This window comes from Thunnus albacares, chromosome 12, assembly GCF_914725855.1.
Source record: "Thunnus albacares chromosome 12, fThuAlb1.1, whole genome shotgun sequence".
NCBI lineage: Eukaryota > Metazoa > Chordata > Actinopteri > Scombriformes > Scombridae > Thunnus > Thunnus albacares.
This window is the reverse complement of record NC_058117.1, coordinates 8334682-8355515: the sequence shown is the minus strand read 5'-3', so window position 1 is coordinate 8355515 and position 20834 is coordinate 8334682. Positions and strand designations below refer to the sequence as shown.

Sequence of the window (20834 nt, the reverse complement as noted above, 5' to 3'; positions counted from 1 at the left end):
TGGTCTAAACCTGTGTTGGTAAAACTGCGGTGGCACTGGCTCTACAGCACACCCCAATCTAGAATGGATGCCATATATAAATAAAACAGATTTTTTGCAGTGATTATACTGGCATTTGTGTCAAATTTGACAGCCAAGATGACAATTTTCATTTTATGTGGAGAATACTGCCTTAGCCAATGCCTTTTTTTTTACAATGTGAGTTAATAAATGAGGATAATGGCCCCAGAGCTACAACTTTTCACAGCATTGTTAAATTCAAAATGTAATACCTGAATTCAGACCAGCGTCTTTACTGTATTTCTGTTTCTTTTACAGAGTCTCCTGTCTGTCCACGATGCCGTAGCTCGGAGAGACTTTGAGCCTACTCTGCCACCAATACCTGATGGTGTGCTGGAGGAGGATGAGGACTCGGTCAAGATTGTCAGTCTGGTCAAAACCAAAGAGCCCCTGGTCAGTAAATATGTCTTCATGTTTCAAAGGTAAAGTTAGGGAAAAATTAGAAATTAGATTTATCTCCTTTTTGGCTTAAAGGAATGGTTCGACATTTTGGAAAATACGCTTATTTCTTGCCAAGAGTTAGATGAGAAGATCGATACTGCTCTCATCAAAGAGTGGTATCAATCTGCTCATCTAATTCTCAGCAAGAAAGGAGGTTCATGATTACATCTTCTTAAAAACACCTCAAGACTGCAAACACAAATGTTAATATCTTGAATGCTTTCCATTGTCAACAAATGTCTGTCACATATGATGACCCAGAAATAGTCTTGTTTGCCCTGAAAATAAACACAGAAATGTATTTTTCACTACCCATGAGAATCCTTAAAATGGCTCTGAAACAAGTACAACTTTACTTTAGCAGCCTACATGTCAGCCTGTTACCTAGCCTTGTAATGCACACAAAACATACACAAATACAAGTATTTAAGTTAAGACAACCATGTAACAGGGTAACTGTGCTTATTTGTCCGGCAACAATATCTGATATACACAGGCAGTTCAGAGAAATAAATATACCCCAGAGACTCAAAGCTGATTTTTTTCTCTGGCAACTGAATTTATGTCATGTTGTCAAATGGTGAGACTGCTAAAGCCATGTATGCCAAGGTGTAGCAGAACGAAAGCCTTTGGAATGACAGGAAACATAAGAAAAGGTTCCTACAGCAGCCTGGATCATCTCTGCCTCTGGACTGCTGTTTGCTTTCTTTAACCAGGAATTTACAGAGTCAATTCTTCCACATCTTTGTTGCCATATATCTGCTGTGACGCACAGCATAGTTTCAGCATTGTTATGTGTGTGTCTGTGTGTGTGTGCATCTCTACACAAGTGTATATTTATATGCACAGCAAAGAAATGTATTTTATTGGAGTGCTTTAAAGCAATTTTGAGCTTTGAAATGGATTGAGATCATTTCTTTGCTGTTTCTGATGTAAATCAACTTGTGTCAAGGCCGGTCTTTAATCATAGCTAATTTACCTTGTTCCAAGCCATTGTCACTTGTTTCTGGAAACTTCCTGGATCAAGTGGAACTGGACTGAAAACTAATGAAACTTAAGAGAGCACATCCCTTCGCCAAGGCTCCAAAATCCTCTAAATTTGTTACTTTAATAATAAAAAAAATCTGAAATTTTTGATTTGCATCTGGATCAGGCGCTCCATGAAATACATATAGTGATGGACAGCTATGGGGCAAATGTGCCAGATTTTTTTTTTCCACTCAAGTAGGTCCAGTAGTTCATTAGAAAATAGCAGAAATAATAAAAAAGTGCCCTCAATTGCAAAGTTAAAAATTCCTTTAAAAAATTCCTGGATCCACATCAAAAGCTAAGCATTTGTTTTTTAGCCTATGGCCTTTCTTTCCACCAAATGTTATTGAAACCTGTTGACAGATTGTTGATATTTTTGATATTCTACTAACTAAAAGACAAACAAACCCTAACCCTAACCCAAAAACATAGCCCCAGTGGCAGAGATAATAATCACAACCAACTGGGAGTTTAATCTTTTTTAAGAAACCTATGATTTTAAGGACAAATATGAAAATATTTTATATAATGATGGACTTTTTTGCAGCGTGTATGCTTGTGTGTTAGTGGTAGAGCTTCTAAAGGGAATGTGCTTAGAACCAATAATAGAGAACATACGTTTGTATTGATCCCAAAACTAGATTGGAAGGGAACTGACCTTTCTCTGACATGGTCTCTTTGATCGAACCAGCATGTTCCAGTTTTCCAGACAACAGGGTTACACCCGAGCATGAGCTGATTGTAGTCAACTACATAAGATGCTCTTTCCATTGCGATTTGCTCCACATCAATACCATCTGTTGAAAGTAATGCTGATTTGGATAACCTTTTCCAGCGCTTTGTGTATTACATGAAGGCAGCCGGTGAAATGGTCTTGTCTTGATACAAATAACCTTCATTGGAATGAAGTGACTCTGAATAAGAAGCTTGTCTGGGCTGTAATAAGATCAACATGTTATTTTCACTCTCCATTGCTTGACCTCTCTGCCATTGTGGATTCTGCTCATCTGTTTGTCCATCACTCATTCATTCACTATTCACTGTCCTCAAGGGGGCAACAATAAAGAGGGATAAATCCACGGGGGCTATTATTGTGGCGAGGATCATGAGAGGAGGTGCAGCCGACAAGAGTGGTGAGCTGACAAACTCTCTGCTATTACAGTTGTGTCAAATCTACACTTTCTTGTCCCTTACTGTGGTAACATTATGATGGTACATAATAAATGTACATGTTCAAGAGAAATGCATGTGATACATATTTTCATGTATGTAACACTTTGAAGGCCTGATTCATGAAGGAGATGAGCTGAAAGAGGTGAATGGAGTCTCGCTGGAGCACAGGAAGCCAAAAGAAATCCTTCCTCTTCTGGTTAGTCTCACCTCTACTGTCATATTGTTTGATTTAATTTCTCTTCATTTGTTGTCTCTGTTTCCTTCTCACATCTTTTTCCAGAAAGCTGGAAATATCATACATTTTTGTTTTTGTCAACAAACCCTGTGAAAACACCCAAACCAACAATGTGTTTCTCTCTCTCATTATTTTACAACTTCCCTGGCTTCAAGGCCTAAGTCTGTTTGTTCTGACTGAAGACCTTCTCTATATCCAGGAGATGAGGCTATATCCAGGATGGTTAGCTTAGCTCATGATGTTTTATATAAAGTTGTATTCTATAAAGACTGGAAAAAGCGGCAGCACCTAGCTAAAAAAAATATGCCAAGAAAGTATTTTTTTATACTTAGGTTTTTTTTACACATGAAATATACAAGATATAACATGTTGATTAGTGAGCTTTATAGGTGCTGATAGGTGTATTTTTAACCTTTGGACAGATCCAGGCTAGCTGTTTCCCCTTGTTTCCAGTCTCACTGCTATGCTAGGCTAACATCTCCTGGGTGTAACTTCACATTTAGCAGGGGTTTTCTAACTTAAGGCCCACTTCTGATTGTTACACATTTTCCAAGGACCACCTTCCCTAATAAATGGAAAAAAACATAACATGACAAAAAAAACTGGGCTGTAAATATGTGTTATGCCACTCTCAGCTGTAATGACCAAAATAAATATTCTGCGTACCCTCAGTGAGACACTTGGGCTTGCTTCTGGGAAATAATGAGATCAAGTCATGGTGGGATGGGTGCGAGGCTGACACGCAGAGTAGCATTCCAAGTTGCTTTCAGTTTGTTCCTTGCCTTTGATTTTGTGACAGTCACAATGGAAACCCCTGACTTACATAAATAGGTGGTGGTGAAAGGCAAGAGAAATTTGATTGCCCATTTTGACAGAGAGGGATATTGACTGGCAGCCAGCATCCAGAATGAAGCAAGGTCAACTTGTGTGAGCTGAAGCTTCAGGCTGCTGTCTGCTGATAGTTCCATCAGTTCATTTTCCAACACAGTGGATAGAGCCATGTCTTATGAAGCAGGATCCACAGAGAAAGCTAGCGAGCTAACAGTGGCAAAACGCTTTTGTTTCTACCTAATGATGTGTCGTGATTGGCGCGGTGATATTAAAACGTAAGTGGTTATTGAAATTATGCATTTTAATTTACTGATTTTTATTTATATGAATTCTTGAGTACATTTAGATATAAAAACTTTGTAAACTTTGTAAATTGCCAGTAATAATCATTTTAACCATTTTGCAGTACCACTGCCTCTGTGGCCCACTAGATGGCTCTCTGAGGCCCACCTGTGGGCCGCGGCCCATTGGTTGAGAATGGCTGATATTTAGCATGCAAACATGAGAATGTTGATCTTTTCATCTAACTCTTCACACAAAAGTGAATAAACATTATTCCAAAATGTTAACCTATTCCTTTAATGTCACTTTTATTGTGCAGGCTCATTCTCAGGGTGAAATTACGTTCAAAATCATCCCTGCCTCCTCCAAGGAAGAAATGCCATCTAATAAGAAGAAGGTACAGTAAATATTAACCACACTTATTCCTGTGCAGTGTGTCTTTTACGCTAATATGCAGTCTGGTTGTATTGGAAAAGCTGCCCACCTGGTTTCAGTAAAAAGAGATGAAATCTGTGGTATCTTGTGTGTTTGGTTATACTTTGTGTTTTTGCCACAGCACTGTCACTACAGCACTGTGGTTGTCAAGAAGTAAATTCAAATCAGACAGTCAAGGATAAGACACTCAACAACCTCATTAGTTTAAAGCTTTTTTAAGAATCATTTGAACAGTTGATTTATAATTTCCCACACATCACAGTAGTTTAGTGAGTTGTATTTAACATTAACGATGAAACCTTATTGTTCCACAATCCTCTCTGTTCAGACCACCACCACCACATATGAATGGAGTTGATGTCCAAGCTGGAAACTGTTAGAGAAGGGAGCATTTGCAATGGATTAAGACAAATTATTTTCTGTGATCATGGTCATTTCTCAAAAATGACACCAACATATGTGAAAAAGCACCAGACAAAGATGTTATGTCCATTGCCAGGATACAGAAGATCCTCACAAAGCTGCAGTAGGAAAAGAGAAGGATGAATGCTAATATTGGCAGGACTGGGATCTCATAATGTCTATTTTTCTCTGTCACCACCAGTTTGTCTTTTTGACGGCTAAAAAAGAAAAAAAATCAACCATTTCCTTTCCCAGCTGTTTGTACGGACTCTTTTTGACTACGATCCGAGTGAGGATCCCACTGTACCGTGCAAGGATGCAGCGGTACCCTTTAAAAGGGGTGACATCCTCCAGATTGTCAGCAAGGAGGATGATGCCTGGTGGCAGGCCTGTCACCTTGGGGACAGTAAAACCCGGGCAGGGCTCATCCCATCTCAACAGCTCCATGAGAGGTGATCTTTTTATGCTTTTTACACTCATTTGAACAAAAAAAAAAAAAAAGGTCATTCATTTATTTAATTTCCTACAGGAGAGTTGCACTGCAGCGACCTAAAGCCCTGTTCAAGCCTCGGCGAGTCAAACCACCAACAGGTGATAAGCCAACGTTTTTCCATTAAATCACCGCACCTGAAAAGAATAAAAAGCTTTTAACACTTTCCAATAAACATATTAGAGCTCCTTCATTGCTAAGCTTACAGGTCAGAGGTCACGTCTGAAGGTCATGGTTAAGTTCAGGGTTACGGGTGAATCCCTCTCTTTTGTCCTCCTGTTGTACTCACTGCTGTTGTTTTCTCCACATGCACCACAGATGAGGGGGAAGGTACTGTCAGTTTGAATTCACTTTTGAAAACTTACCCTCAGCATAATTGACCAGATATAATACATGTGTATATTATAGGTTTTGGTTTGAGGTTTTTAAAGATTTAAAGAGTTGTGCTATCCAAAGATAACAGTCATGTAATGCTCACCGCTCCATTTTTCCAAAATGGAGAGAAATTCTGTTAAATGAAGCCATGTTCTAACCGAGCAGGTTTAAGGTATCCAGTAACTGAACTGTGCTTTAATTTTTCACTAGCAACCATTTTTAAGGTAGTTATTAATATTTCTAAATTGTGGATATAAGTAAAATATGAAGACATTTGGGTTTGAACATATGCTAATACTTTGAGGCTGAAATTTCAGAGTAACACACATGTCATCCCCTTGTGGTTTGTGTCCACGATTTCCTCACTCTTTCCTCGTCTCTCTTCCTGTTTTTCCAGTCACTGAGGACGTAGACTACGGAGCTATAACAGGGATCCACATTGGTGAGATGTTTGACTTGTTCCACTCAAATCCCGCTGATACTGGAAAAGGGACCAGTATGATACAAGACAATACAATTCGGCAAGAACTGTTACTAGCAATAAAAATAGATGGAGAAAAACAGCAAGAAAAACCGGGGAACCTATTTACAAACCAGTTCATATGATGAAGTAGTTTTGTGGTTTAGAGATTTAGGGGAAAGGACGAGAACAGCAAATGTGGTTTTAGTCGTCCCATTTATCCCATTTGTCTTGATCTCATGGATTGGATATGATGTGCTTGTGTGTGTTTTCGTGTGTGCATATGAGCAGTGCAGGATGTTCATATGGGGGCGTGCACTTATGGCTGATTGTAAAAAGGCCCTTACGGCTGTACAAAGGCAAGGTAATTACAGATGTTGCATTATATCAGTTTTAATAGTCATGTGCATTTAATAATGTGAATTTCATCTTATCTCAGGCCAAGTTGCACCTGAGGACATGGTTCAAACTCACAAACTCAACTGTGTTTCCTCTTTGTCTGGCATGTAAACCCTTATTGATGCTGAACAACTGAATGACTGGATGCAAAGTAATCAGAGAAGAGAGTGAGTGAAGGAGAAGGGAATAGTGGAGTATTACAAATAAAGACATGGTGAAGAGGGGAAAAAGTTTGAACTTGAATAGTTTGTCATTTTGGGAAATATGTTATTAGCTTTCTTTCCGAGAGTTAGACAAGAAAGTTGATACCACTCTTATATCTGTCTGGTAAATATGAAGCTACAGCCAGGAAATATTTACCTTAGTTTAGCATAAAGACTGGGAGTAGGGAAAAACAGTTAGTCTGCCTCTGTCAAGGATAAAAAATCTGCCATGACAGCACCTCAAAAACATGCATATTAACACATTATATGTTGTTAGTTTAATCCAAACAAAATGTTAAGTGTAAAAATGACAAGTTGTTTTTACCCTTGGATAGAATCAGGCTAGGTGTTTCCCACAGCTTATGCTAAGCTAAGCTAACCGTCTCCTGGTTGTGACTTCATATTTACCAGTTTTATCAGAGTGAAATCAATATTGTTGTCTAATTCTTTCTATAAACGAATTATTCAGTACCAGCTAAAGCAAAAGTTTTATTGATACCACTCCATGTCTGTACAGTAAATATGTAGCTGATACCGCAGCCAGTTAGCTTAGCTCAGCATAAAATAAAGATGCATTCCAGCACCTCTAAAGCTAATTAACACATTATATCCCATCTGTTAAATCCATCTAAAAACCGAGGTGTAAAAATGACAATTTACTGGGTTATGTGCCAGACTATTTCTTGGTTGGGACCACTAATTTCCTCAAGTCTCAGCTGGTTGCCTGGCTCCTTGCCAAAATAAAACAAACAAGATACAGCCTAATGTGATAATTAGTGAGCTTGTGAGGTGCTGGCAGGTGAACATTGTTACCTTTAGACAGAGTCGGGCTAACTGTCCATGTTTCCACCCCTCATGCTAAGCTATATTTAGCTAAGGTATATTTAGCTTAGAATGCAGGGTATATATTTAGCAAGGAAGCAGATAAGCGTATTTCCCAAAATGAATCAGTGTATCTATGGAGGACTACAGTGCTTCATACTGTTTATGTCCACTATTTTGCACTGCAATTGTGACTCATATCATATAATCTTGATATGAAGGGTTCAGGCCCAGCTCACAACATGTGTTGCATGTCTTCAGTCTCCTCACAGCTCTTATCTCTCCTGTCACTCTTACTCTGTCCGGTAAATCAGAAATATCTCGTAGCCTTTCCAAAAATGTTCGAAGGTTTTAAGACTAAGAGCATTTTCAGTAATACATGAGAATTTCAGAATTACTGAAGACTGATAATTATGAGATGTTTTCCCCTGAACGTTATTTCACTGTAGGAAATATGACTTCTCTTTTGCTGTATAACCTTGGTTTTATACAGTATCGCTCATTTCTAAGTGAAATCATCAGTATAAGTTTCTTGTAAACAAAAAGTTTGAAATCTCTGCTCACAGTGCCATGTCGCTCAGAGTGAAGCCCGGAGAGGAAATGGACAGATATGCTTACAAAGTGAAATTACAGCTGATGTCAAAGAAAGCCTGGCATCATCACTTAGCAGCAGTTAACATCATGAAAGAGAACGAGCCTGCCAAGCCAGGCCTAACCACAGTCGCATGGCAGACGCTGGCTGTCAGACGCTGGCTGTCAGACGGCCTACAAGCCATGCGTGACAGACTATTCTGGGGTGCTTGATCCGAGAGCTGTCATCTCTCGACTGTGATTTGTGTAGTTCAAAGTGTTGAATCAAGATGGTGCTTGACACCAGATTTTGGGTGGCAGTGGTTTCTTAAACTGCTACTGCTAGTTTTGTATCTACTGTAGCTCTCCCTCCTGTCACAGCCCTTGTTGTTATCAGGTTATCTCTGTAGCGTTTTAACAGTGTAACAGTTATTTTCACTTTTAATTAAGTGGTGTCCTAGTGGTGCACCAAGGGGAGCAATGTAAAAATGGATGGTGAACAACCGAAGTAAAGCAAAAAAATAAATTAAGTATTGAATAAATCAAGCCTTACATACTAATTAAACTTATTGTTTGTAAAGGCACGTGAACTATCTCAAAATTGTGGTCAAAATAAAACTAAATGACATAAAATAGGCTAAATAAACTTTCACGATGGAGAACTTTGCCCAGATTTTAGTATGCTTGCATCCAGCTTTCCAGCTTGGTTTGAATAAAAAGAACAACATGAAGAGGTGTTCTTAAACACTAATGCACTAATCATTTTTTTATATTAACAATGGATCAAATGACCTTGTGTAATGTGAAAGGGGTTGCAAATAATGACAAACCAACACAGAATTATGGCTCTCAGTTCCCCTCAGCACTACCTAGCATTTTAGTGTCTTTCGGCTCAATGTTTTGGTTTTATGGCCCACAACTTACTCACAACCTCATTTCCAGACACAGCACCCAGCATTTTTTTGTGAAAACCCACTGTACGCTACTTGTCCAGCAGCAAACATGATGCAGACAAAGTTAGCAACTAGGTGATGAACATGTTGGAGCATTTAGTCTCTTAAGAGCCAGATATTTAGGAGTGGATGGAGGCCAAAAACGGAGCTAAAAGGAGATTGAATGTTAGACTTACATCTGCCAGGTTGCCAGAACCACAACTCCAAATGAATGCTAATTTTGCTCCATGTTAGCTGGATGCATAAATAGGCAATTGATGAACTTATATGCAGATGTAAGGACTATTATACAAAGGATATCCTCCTACTAGTTTTTCAGTTTTCACCTGTCGAGTAGGTTGGTATACTACTTAGTAATACACAACCACTTACAGTTCACACACACACACACACAGATACACTCACAAAGTCTAAGGCCCCCTCTCTCTCTGTCCCAGCTGGTTTGCGAAGGAGTTTCCGACTGGGCAGGAAGAGCAGTGCGGCCAGAGAGGCAGCTCGATCCAGGAGGTGGAGCTCAGGGGTTCACGGCTCAATTTGTCCACCTACCTACATAGAGGTCATCCCCTACTGCAAAGATCCCAAGGACAGACACCGCCTGATCATCCTGGTTGGTACGTATGAGCTGAACATGCACCTGCATAAAAAGCGCGTTTCCATCTTGTGTGGAAACTGCAAAAATTTAGTCAATGAACAACTAGTGTGATATACTGTATGCGTTACATGTATGTAACATTGCTATATACAAAGCCTATAACATGGTGGTTACTGTAGGGATATGTTCAGTATTGTGTGTTGCGGTCAAATGTGTTCTGTTTTATATTATCTCACTGCCTTTTTTTTGTCCATACAAAAATTCAAAATAACGTGATCCCATTCACTAAAAGGACAATATTATTGAAGCTTTTGTTGATCAAAAGAAAAAGCAAGGCACTGATGAAGATTTATGTTCCCACTCTTGAGTGCAAGAACGATCCTTTCCCAGACCCACATAAACACTGTCAGAAAACTCCAAGTCAGAATATATTGTGTTCTCTTAAGTTACGTATGGGCCCACCCCAGATTCACTTCTCTGCCAATCCTGCAGGCCTGCTCTATGTATTTTTGAGCTGTATCTCCCCTCAGGGAATTTTACATTGAGCCCCGCTGAAGGTCTTTTTAATGTCATATAACGATACAACTGTAGGTCATCTGTGACTGAGGGAAATACAAGAAAGCAGAGAAGAGGAGAGATGGACAAAGAGAAAAAGAAAATTGAAAGTAGACGGGAGACAGAAGAGAAGCACAATGAACTGAAGAGGTGCAAAAACAAAACCAGATAGAGATCACATAAATGATAGATGAATGGAGAGAAAGGGATGAGTGGATTGTGAATAAGATCCCTCATAATGTCAGCCAAGTGCTCCATCATCAAACTAGAACAGTTAAGACAGCTTGGATTTAGATTTAGACCTCTTTAATTGAGTTGGAGCTTACCCCGACTCTGGATTACGTTTTACTGTCTGCTGTGAAGGCTCTTCATTGACCGGAGGTCATCATTAAGAATATATAGCTTATTGGCAATGAGAATTATAGACAGGAAAACCAAAACCTGGATTGCTAAAACAGGACCAGCTGGATAATGTTTGACCAGGTTGGAAATGTATCATTTTTGTTTGCATTGCATATGCACTTTGAATGAAACAATAGACCATTCTGCACCAGGAAAGTTGGTGAAAGTGAGTGCCAGCCACTTTAAGCCCTACAGATCGTGTAACTCTTGAAAAAAAAAAAAGGGCAGAAGAAAGTATCCACTGTGCCTGATGATGCACCTCTTCAGCTCTGTGGAGCAGCTGCGAAAGACATTAGCAGTGTAAGAGTGGAGAGTCTATAAACTTGATATTTTGTAATGTGTCAAGCTCATGCAACGCTGTGATGGAAAAGGCAGGTATGTCAGGAATCCTACTTTCAGACAGCGCTCCATTAGAGTCTGATGCAATCTGGGGCTGGAGAAACCTGCGTTAGAAGAAAATCCCAGATGCTACACTGTATGTGTGTGTGTGTTTCATCCTGTGCATCCTACACTATAGTGACACTGATACTGTGTGGCTTTGCAGATGTCACATTTAGATGTGATGCTATGTATTTTCCAGAGGGTATAGGAGCATTAAACGTTCGATAGAGAGACACAGACAAAGAAAAAGAGCAGGGTTGGTTGGAGAATCATTTTCAGACTGAAATCAGTATGAAATCAGAGCTCTGTCTGTCTTACTCTCTTACTCCCCAACTCCTTCTCTGATGATAAAGACAGATGTGTCACCAGATCACTGAGCCTATTTGATGTTGGACTTGTCGTGAGGAAAACATTAGTACACAGTGATATTGGGAATGAATAGCCGCATACAGAACACAGTGTTTTGATCTTTGTCCTGAGGGCCCAGTGGCGTTGGCGTTAATGAACTGAAGAGGAGGCTCCTGATCGCCGACCCTGACCGCTATGGCGTCACTGTACCGCGTAAGACAGACATCTTCAAGTCTCATAACTGTCACCTTCACATCCAGCACACTAAACGGTTTCTCATCTTTTTAAAGCTGTCGTCAGCCTCCCATTCTTTTCTCTTTCAGACACCACACGTGAGAAGAGAAGGCAAGAGAAAGAAGGGATGGATTATCATTTTGTATCAGTTCTCATGTTTGAAGAGGCCATTCTCAATCACAGGTATAAACGCAGGTGTAGCCTTTGAGGTTTTTTTTCCCATGGTGTTAAAAATAGCCCTATGTGTGTTTTATTAATTTACCCTTCCTCTCCCTTTTAATGAGAATGATGTCCGCCATTTCTACTATTTTATTGTGTCTATCTGGCTTTCCTGTCTGTCTGTGCCTGTTTATTTCTATCTCTAGGTTTATAGAATATGGGATATTCAAAGGCCACTATTACGGAACAAGTCTGGACTCTGTTCACAGAGTGATGGCAGAGGGCAAGGTGTGCCTTCTGGACGTGCACCCTAGTGTGAGTAATATGTTATTAAGAAAGGATTATCACTTCAAATAAATGAGAATCAAATGATGTTGGATGGCTTTTGAAGCAAAGGAAACAGTGACAATAAGAACAATCAGAATCAGACACTAAAATCATCAATCTGTCTCTGAAAAATTAATCATGTTTTATGCAAACTTTAGAATAAAGAATGTTAACTGTGAGTATACTGTAAAACATTACAGCCCCATTTAGTTATGTCCACCTACTTCTTCTCTTCAACTCAAAGAGCTCTGACAAGCTTTGGATTTTGAACTCAACTGTTTGAGTTTCAAAAGGTAAACTTTCATTGTGTTGACTATTTGAAACTTTTGTCAGATCTGTACATGTTGATTGAACTTGGGTTATTAGTTGAAAAAATACATAGAATAAAGGTGAGGATTGGAGCTAGAGAAAAAAATACTTGCAGTGACTTTTGAGTTTGAAAGAAACTGTCTTTTTTAAACTATGGCAAGGTTGAAGCAAGGACATAATCTACTAGTTATACACTGCAGATAAGTCTTATCCTCGACTTCTAACTAAAATATAAACACTTTGTGGTAAACAAGAAAGGAATTACTAAAAGAGAAAGAAAGAATTACTAGCACTGTTATCTGGCATAGCATGAGCTAGAAACACTGCTTCCCTCCCTGGTTCATTCTACCCCAATCTAGGTAATCATGCAACGTCATGTCCAAGGCTGGGGCCTCATGTCACCGTTGCCCATTATAATACACTTCAGCTACTGGGCTACTGCTGCTCGGGCTGCGTCATTAGCTAACATAGACTGGCTAAATCTGGCTGCATCATGTCCTGCTAGCACCTGCCATCTGGTTTAGCATGAGTTAGCAGCACTGCTTCAAGCATGGTCAACAAAGTCACGCTGGTTGTGAAATACATCTGGGTTTGTCGCAATGTTGCTTCCAAAGCAGAGGACCTACGGTGGAGACCACTCTGCCTTTTAGGCTCAGGCTGCATCATCTGCTAACACAAGCTAGCTCTACATACATGTTAACCGGCTAGCACCTGCTGTTCAGGCTTGGCACTAGCTACACTGCTTCGCTCGCTGGCATGTTCTACAGCAGGACAAGCTGAACTGTGTGCAGACTACAGTGGCCACATTCCTCTTACTTCTCCAGGTCTCTACTTGGACCGAGTGGGATATCTGCTACCAGCTTTGGCTAGACTCATCTGTTGGGCATATACATGCAGTGGCACTGGCATGCAGTGTAAACCGCTTTGAGTGGCTGGAAGACTAGAAAGGTGCAATATAAGTGCAGTCCATTTACCATTTACCAGGTGCACAGTCACAGGAGCTGTCATCTCCGGGATGTGGCGGATATGAGGTCCGTTTTTCAGTATGCTTGCTTGACAGATGGGAATGGGACGCTCTGTCAGCTCAACATGGAAGGTGTAGCCAGTGGCCTCATTGGGCCTGGTTGCTTGCAGGGAGGATGCTGGATCTCCCTGCGAGGGAGTTATGCCTCCCCTCAAGGGGGATGCATTCACTCACACTGTGACTGCATCACCCAGGTCATCTGTTGTAGCTGATGGTGCAGAAGCCCCACAGGGGCAGGGTATGGTGTAGTGGTGGTACCAGAGTGCCCTGGCACCAAGTAGTCTTCACACCTGATTCGGATGATGTTGGTTGGGGCCTAGGGGAGTTTTCACCACGTCTACCTTGGGGTGGCGATGTGGCTGGTCAGGATTGCCCCGACTGCTCCATAGCTCCAAGCCATCTGCTTGTAAAAGGGGTTTCTCTGGGATGTCCACAGACTGAGAACCCACCTGTTGCCTCATTCTACAGTGGAATCTCCAGATGGTTGCAGAAGGTCCCTCAGGCCCACCCCCTGAGCCCTTGGAGCAGACAGACCTGAATTTTTTGTTTCAGTGAAGACGACCCCTTTTTAGCCCCTTGCTCTGCCCACAGAGTGGGGGATTGTTCGGCCTGTGCACTTTCAGGTTATTAATGAGGATAGGGGTGCAGTGGAGCTGCTATTGTTTTTTTTTCAGTCCAGCAGCATGCTCCCTCCAGTTTAGGATTATTATTGGCCTGAGAGCCTTTTTCCCCCTCTCAGGGGGAATAAGAGAGGAGGTGTTTTTCACATCTTGTGTCCTGTTTTTGCACTTTGCTGTTGCTGGGACAACAGGACAAACCTTTGGAAGTTTGACTGAATCTGTCTTCCACAGACAGTGAACCAAGGTGGCTCCATTGTCAGTTCAATGGCTCACTCATTGGATTGGCGATGCGTTTTGCAAGGGCTATGAGAAAATGGACTGCACACCTCTGGTGGGTGTTGGGCGCACTCCACCAGGAGCATTGATGGTTGCCCTACACAGGGGTGTGTCAGTATAGACATGTGCCTTGCTGTGTCACATCCTTCTTTGTGCAGCCTTATCTCTGCACATATCTGTTGAATTAGAATATATTGAGAGGTGTTTCTCGTATTTTGTCCACAGTTTATAATGTAATAAAATTCAACATCACAATCTGCAGCAACACCACTTATAACACAACAAAACCAAAACTGTATATTTTAACCATCATAAAGGTGATTTAGCTAAGTTTTAGCTGACCCTAACCAAATAAATTGACTGTGTATTTGAAAGTTAGATGTGGAATAGTCGGTTTATACATTTTTGTTTGTTTGTTGTATTTTTGTAGCTAACAAATAACAGTATTTTTAACCACTGTTTAAATACATTTTAGTCCAATTTATAATCCATTATTCTAGTTGTTGTAATTCTAGTATTGTTCAGTATAAAGTGTTAATAAGGTCCACTGTAAGGAAGAAGAATGTTGGACAATCATATTGCAATCACTTGAAAGGTTGCTCTTTCAAGTCTAGTGTACAACATTTATTGCTCATAGCAGCTGCTATCATAAGGTTTTCCCCCTAAATAGTTTAAGACCAGAGCTTTTTGTACACCATACACTTACAAATGCAGTAATAAAGAGGATTCTGTTTCTGATACTGAGTTATCACCTTTATATGATTCTGTACCTGAGGCTGAACCTGCTCTTGAAAATGGAGAGGCCATTAAACATCAGTTGGCATTTTTATTGCTCTGCATGCAAACAATTTCACGTTTATCAAAAAATTAAGAAAATTATAGTGAAAGTTCTGGAAGAAAATAACTGTAGCTGATGCCTCTGTTTTAACATCATTGTCTGATGATATGCAGTCTTTGAACCCACTCAAATTTCCTTCAACGTAGGGGCCTCTGGGCACAGAACGTAAAAGGCAGTCATTTTATAGGAAAAACTTTACAGTTATTGAACCAGTTGAGAATGTGCTGAATGCACAAGAAAAAAAAACATTGATTTGTTTATGTTCCTATTTAGGATTTTTGTTAAGTACGTTGTTGGAAAGAAGTGAGATTCTTCAAACATTACAGACATCCAACGGGAAGGTTGTAACAGTTCATTTCAAGATGGTGAATACTTTAAGGAAAACAAACTTCTCACTGAAGAATTAGGCATAGCTCTTGGCTTATACATTGATGATTTTGAACTCTGTAATACTTTGGGGACTTCAAAAAAGCAACACAAAGTGTGTAGTATATATTAGGTGATGGCCAACTTACCCATAACACTTAGATCAACATTATTCTCAATTTATTGAGCTGTATTGTGACTGTAAAACAATATGGTTACAGCAAGGTTTTTGGAGCCTCTGATTAGAGATCTTCAGCATTTAGAGACCATAGCTGTGTTTGTACAAAGACTTGGGTCTTACGTCAAAGGTACTGTTTCGTAAGTGTCTGCAGACAACTTGGATGCACACTCACTTGCTGGATACTGGAGTCTTTCAATGTTGAGAAATTTTGCAGATTTTGTTTGGCTAACTGTATAGATATTCAGCAGCATGTCAGAGGTGGGACTTTAACTTTGAGAACACTAGAATTGTTTAGTGAAGCTGTTAATGCACTCAAGACAACTGGTGCCTCATGTGTTGATGGTTTGAAGAAAGACTGTCCTTTAAGCAGACTTGCCCACTTTCATCCTGCAAAAGGGTTTCCACCTGATTTATTGCACAATGTATTGGAAGGAGTTGTACCTGTGGAACTATGCATATGTCTTTCAGATCTGATTGCTAAAAGGTATTTTGCATTAAATGACCTTAATGATAGAATAGCATCATTTACCTTTCAATTTATGACAAAACTAACAGACCTCAGACAATACAAACAAACTTTTCAAAAAATAGAGCAATTGGTGGCGATAAACATAAGAACTGGGCGCTTCTTCCACTGTTGATTGGCCACCATATTCCAGAGAGTGAAAAAACTTGGTCTGTGGTCTTTGAATTGAAAGACAGAGCTTTTATCCAGCCCTTCATTCACAACAGAATCACTGTACTACCTAGCCAGAATCTCTGACCACAGACAGTTGCTCTTAGAAATATTTCCTGGTACTAAATTACACCCTAAACATCATTATCTTGAACATTATCCTGTTCTGATCAAGAAATTGAGTCCACTAATTGAGTTCTGGACAATAATGATTTGGGGCAAAACATTCTTTCTTTAAAAAAGTGGTTCACAGTGCTGGCAACTTCAAAAATATTCTGCACACTTTGGCCACAAGGCATCAACTGATATTGGCATATTATTTTGAGATGCCAAGTATTTTCAAACCAAGCACTGAAACTAGGCGTATCAGTTCTGTCAGTGTGGGCATCTTAGATGCTGCTATCAGAGAGGCTACATGGAATAAGTTTAAAGGTCTGGACTCTGTTTCACTCACCTACATTGCTTACCTAAATGGGACAAAATAGTCTAAAGGAATGGTGCTCTCAGTTGGACAGACAAGTGGACTGCCAGATTTTGGGAGAGTACTAGAGATCTGTGTAGTGTATGGTTGCATATCATTTATTATAGAAATAGTCACAGCAGCCTTCCTGGAGCATCTCAGGTGTTACCAGCTTGCCAAAAGACACCCTGTGATAACTGTGTTTGTTGATCCTGACAGTCTGAATGACTACATTCCCCTTGCTGCATACCATGTCGAAGGAAAGCTGCTATCACTCCTAATTTCATATTGCCTCTCTGATAGCAGTATCTAAGATGCCTACACAGATACAACTGATACTCACCAAGTCTCAATTTTTGGTTTGAAAATAGTTGGCATCTCCAAATAATATGCTAATATCAGTTGATGTCTTGTGGCCAAGGTGTGCAGAATATTTTTGAAGTTGCCAGCATTGTGAACCACTTTTTTAAAGAAAGAATGTTTTGCCTCAAATTGTAATGTCCAGAACTCGATTAGTGGACTAAATTTCTTGATCAGCACAGGATAATGTTCAATATAATGATGTTTAGGGTGTAATTTAGTACCAGGAAATATTTCTAAGAGCAACTGTCTGTCGTCAGAGATTTTGGCTCATAGGTAGCACAGGGATTCTGTTGTGAATGAGGGAATGGATAACAGCTCTGTCTTTCAATTCAAGGACTGTAGACCAAGTTTTTTCACTCTCTGGAATATGGTGGCCAATCAACAGTGGAAGAAGTCATGGAAGCACCCAGTTCTCACGTCTCCTGCCACCAATTGTTCCATTTTTTGAAAAGTTTGTTTGTATTGTCTGAGGTCTGTTAGTTTTGTCATAAAATTGAAAGGGAAATGATGCCATTCTATCATTAAGGTCATTTAATGTGAAATACGTTTTAGCAATCAGATCTGAAAGACATATGCATAGTTCCACAGGTACAACTCCTTCCAATATATTGTGCAATAAATCAGGTGGAAACCCTTTTGCAGGATGAAAATGGGCAAGTCTGCTTAAAGGACAGTCTTTCTTCAAACCATCAACACATGAGGCATTGGTTGTCTTAGGCACATTAACAGCTTCAACAAACAATTTTAGTGTTATAGTGTTTTACTGATAGTTAAAGTCCCACTTCTGACATCATGCTGTTGAATATCTATACAGTTAGCCAAACAAAATCTGCAAAATTTCTCAACATAGAAAGAAGTGAGTGTGCACCTAAGGTGTCTGCAGACACATACAAAACAGTACCTTTGACGTAAGACCCAAGTCTTTATACAAATACACCTATGGTCTCTAAATGCTGAAGATCTCTCATCAGAGACTCCAAAAACCTTGCTGTAACTGTATTGTTTTACAGTTTTGCACAATACAGCTAGATGAATTGATGATAATGTTGATCTAAGTCTTATGGGTAAGTTGGCCATCACCCAATATATACCACACACCTTGTGTTTCTTTTTGAAGTCCCCAGAGGATTACAGTGTTCAAAATCATCGTTGTATAAGCCAAGAGCTATGCCTAATTCTTCAGTGAATTCTTTGTTTTCCTTAAAGCATTCACCATCTTGAAATGAACTGTTATGACCTTCCCATTCATTGGATGTCTGTAATGTTTGAAGAATCTCACTTCTTTCCAACAATGTACTTAGCAAAAATCTAAAATAGGTACATAAACAAATTGATGTTTTTTTCTACTGCATTTAGCACACTCTCGTCTGGTTCAATAACTGTAAAGTTCTTCCCATAAAATTACTTTTTTACGCTCTGAGCCCAAAGGCCCCTCTGTTGAAAGAAATTTGAGTGGGTTCAAAGATTGTATTTCATCAGACAATGATTTTACAATAGAGGTATCAGCTACAGTTACTTTACTCCAAAATTTTCACTATAATTTCCTTGACATTTTGATAAAGCAAATTCCCCAATGTCAAATAACTCATCAATTATTTCCTGTATTGCTGAATTTGAAAGATGTAAAATTGTTTGCATGTGGAGCAATAAAGATGCCAACTGATGTTTAATGGACTCTCCATTTTCAAGAGCAGGTTCAGCCTCAGGGACAGAATCATATGAAGGTGATAATCAGAAACAGAATCCTCTTCTATTACCGCATTTGTAAGTGTATGGTGTAGAAAAAGCTCTGGTCTTAAACTATATAGGGTGGAAAACTTATCATAGCAGCTTCTATGAGCAATAAATGTTGTCAGTACACTAGACTTTAAAGAGCGACCTGCAAATGGATATTTAACTGTTTCCCTGTTCCACCAATGAGTCTTCAGATGAGCAAAACATTTGTTAATGTTACTAGACTCTGAGAATGTACACAAATTACAGCATGACCTAGTCAAAATTTCATGACCTTCTTTTACATATTCTTTCAAATGGTTTTTAAGTTCAGCTTGGGTTGAAAATGTGCTCAAATAGTCTTCATAAATACAGACAAGTCCTGAACATCTCTGATGATGTTCATGACGCTCTTTATAATGCTCTATTATTCTTCCTTTCCCATTGGAGGAGAATTTCCACTTCATGAACTGGACGTGCTTGTTGACATTTGTAAACAGAAAAAACAAAAATGAACTGCATGTTTAGTTAAAATACAATGTATTACAAAAATTGAATCCCAAATACTTACATATTTATTTCCTAAATGCTTAAATTATTAATCTTTTTTAGACAATTAAAGGTGTAATATGTAATTATTCCACATTAAAATGTCTATGTTTCCAACAATTTTCAAACCCAGAGAAATCGGTAATTTAATCAAAGTAACAGACCGTTTCATTTGGTCGCATGTCAATGGCGTCATACCTCCTCTACCAAAGAGTAAACACGCACAAGATGCATACAGTGGCGCTGTGTTTGTCCACTACAATGGCGTCTACCAAAGAATAACTTACACATATACAAGACAATACATCTGCGTTGTGGTTTTTCCACAGAAACTGTTATAAATTGACTTTTATTCAGTTTTAAGCCACATTTTCATGATAAATTTAGGTCACTTTTAACTATATCTTTTAGCCGGAAGAAGGATTTTAGTCATTGGACGTCTGGATCTTAAATTATCAGAGAAATAAACTGGGCAAACGTTAGCAGCAGCTCGGCTAACAGCCCCTCCAGGAAGTCCGGTGGTCGCCGAACATCGTCGGAGAAATATTGGTTTTTTAGGTAAAACAGCTTTAATTAGTATTTTTAATGATTTTAATCTGCCTGTATGTTTGTTTTTGGAGAGGAGGAGACCTCTGTGGATAATTCAGCCCCCGTGAGAAACCTGGCGAACGTCTAGATCTTAAGTTATAAGAGAAATCAACCGAACAAGTGTTAGCAACAGCTCGGCTAACAGCCCGGTGGTCGCCGTACATCATCGGAGAAACACTGATTTTTTAGGTGAAACCGCTTCATTCAGTGTTTTTACCTGTAATCACCAGGTCCTTTTGTTCTGGAGAGGAGGAGACCTCTGCAGGTAATTTGGCTTCCGATAAAAACATCCCGAATGATTAACACTGGAGTAATCCTATCCTGGTGAAGCTGGTTATTTAACAACTCCCATGATCCCTTGCTACTTCACACCGTCATCACACTCTGTCTTTTGTTATTGACAAATAACAAAAGACAGTGGCTGAAATTACATATTGTGTGTTTAAGTGGTTAAGAACACTGTTATTTGTTAGCTACAAAACACAACAAACAAAAAAAAAGTATAAACCGACTATTCCACATCTAATTTTCAAATACACTCAGTCAGTTTATTGGGTTAGGGTTAGCTAAAACATATCTAGTATAATGCAACTACCCTGCAAGAATTACAACCTTGAGCCTTTAGCAGAGTAACACTACTTTTAGCATTGAATGTGTACCTGGCTCAACAGCTATGATTTGTTAGTGGACGCTAGCAAACTAGCTAACTAGCT

The 20834-nt window shown here is 39.5% G+C and overlaps 1 protein-coding gene across 4 annotated transcripts in view; it reads left to right on the top strand.

Annotated features, from left to right (window-relative positions):
• Positions 1-20834, top strand: part of LOC122993422 (MAGUK p55 subfamily member 7-like) — a 34555-nt gene that overhangs the window by 8522 nt on the left and 5199 nt on the right. For 3 of the 4 annotated variants that reach the window (XM_044367570.1, XM_044367573.1, XM_044367572.1), the window contains 12 exons: positions 319-453; positions 2582-2663; positions 2814-2899; positions 4371-4448; positions 5144-5340; positions 5418-5479; positions 5697-5708; positions 6151-6195; positions 9598-9771; positions 11571-11651; positions 11762-11855; positions 12038-12146. In XM_044367570.1, coding sequence (XP_044223505.1) covers positions 319-453; positions 2582-2663; positions 2814-2899; positions 4371-4448; positions 5144-5340; positions 5418-5479; positions 5697-5708; positions 6151-6195; positions 9598-9771; positions 11571-11651; positions 11762-11855; positions 12038-12146 — 1155 coding nt within the window. The remainder of the gene's footprint in view (positions 1-318; positions 454-2581; positions 2664-2813; positions 2900-4370; positions 4449-5143; positions 5341-5417; positions 5480-5696; positions 5709-6150; positions 6196-9597; positions 9772-11570; positions 11652-11761; positions 11856-12037; positions 12147-20834) is intronic. The other variant, XM_044367571.1, reaches the window with a different exon arrangement.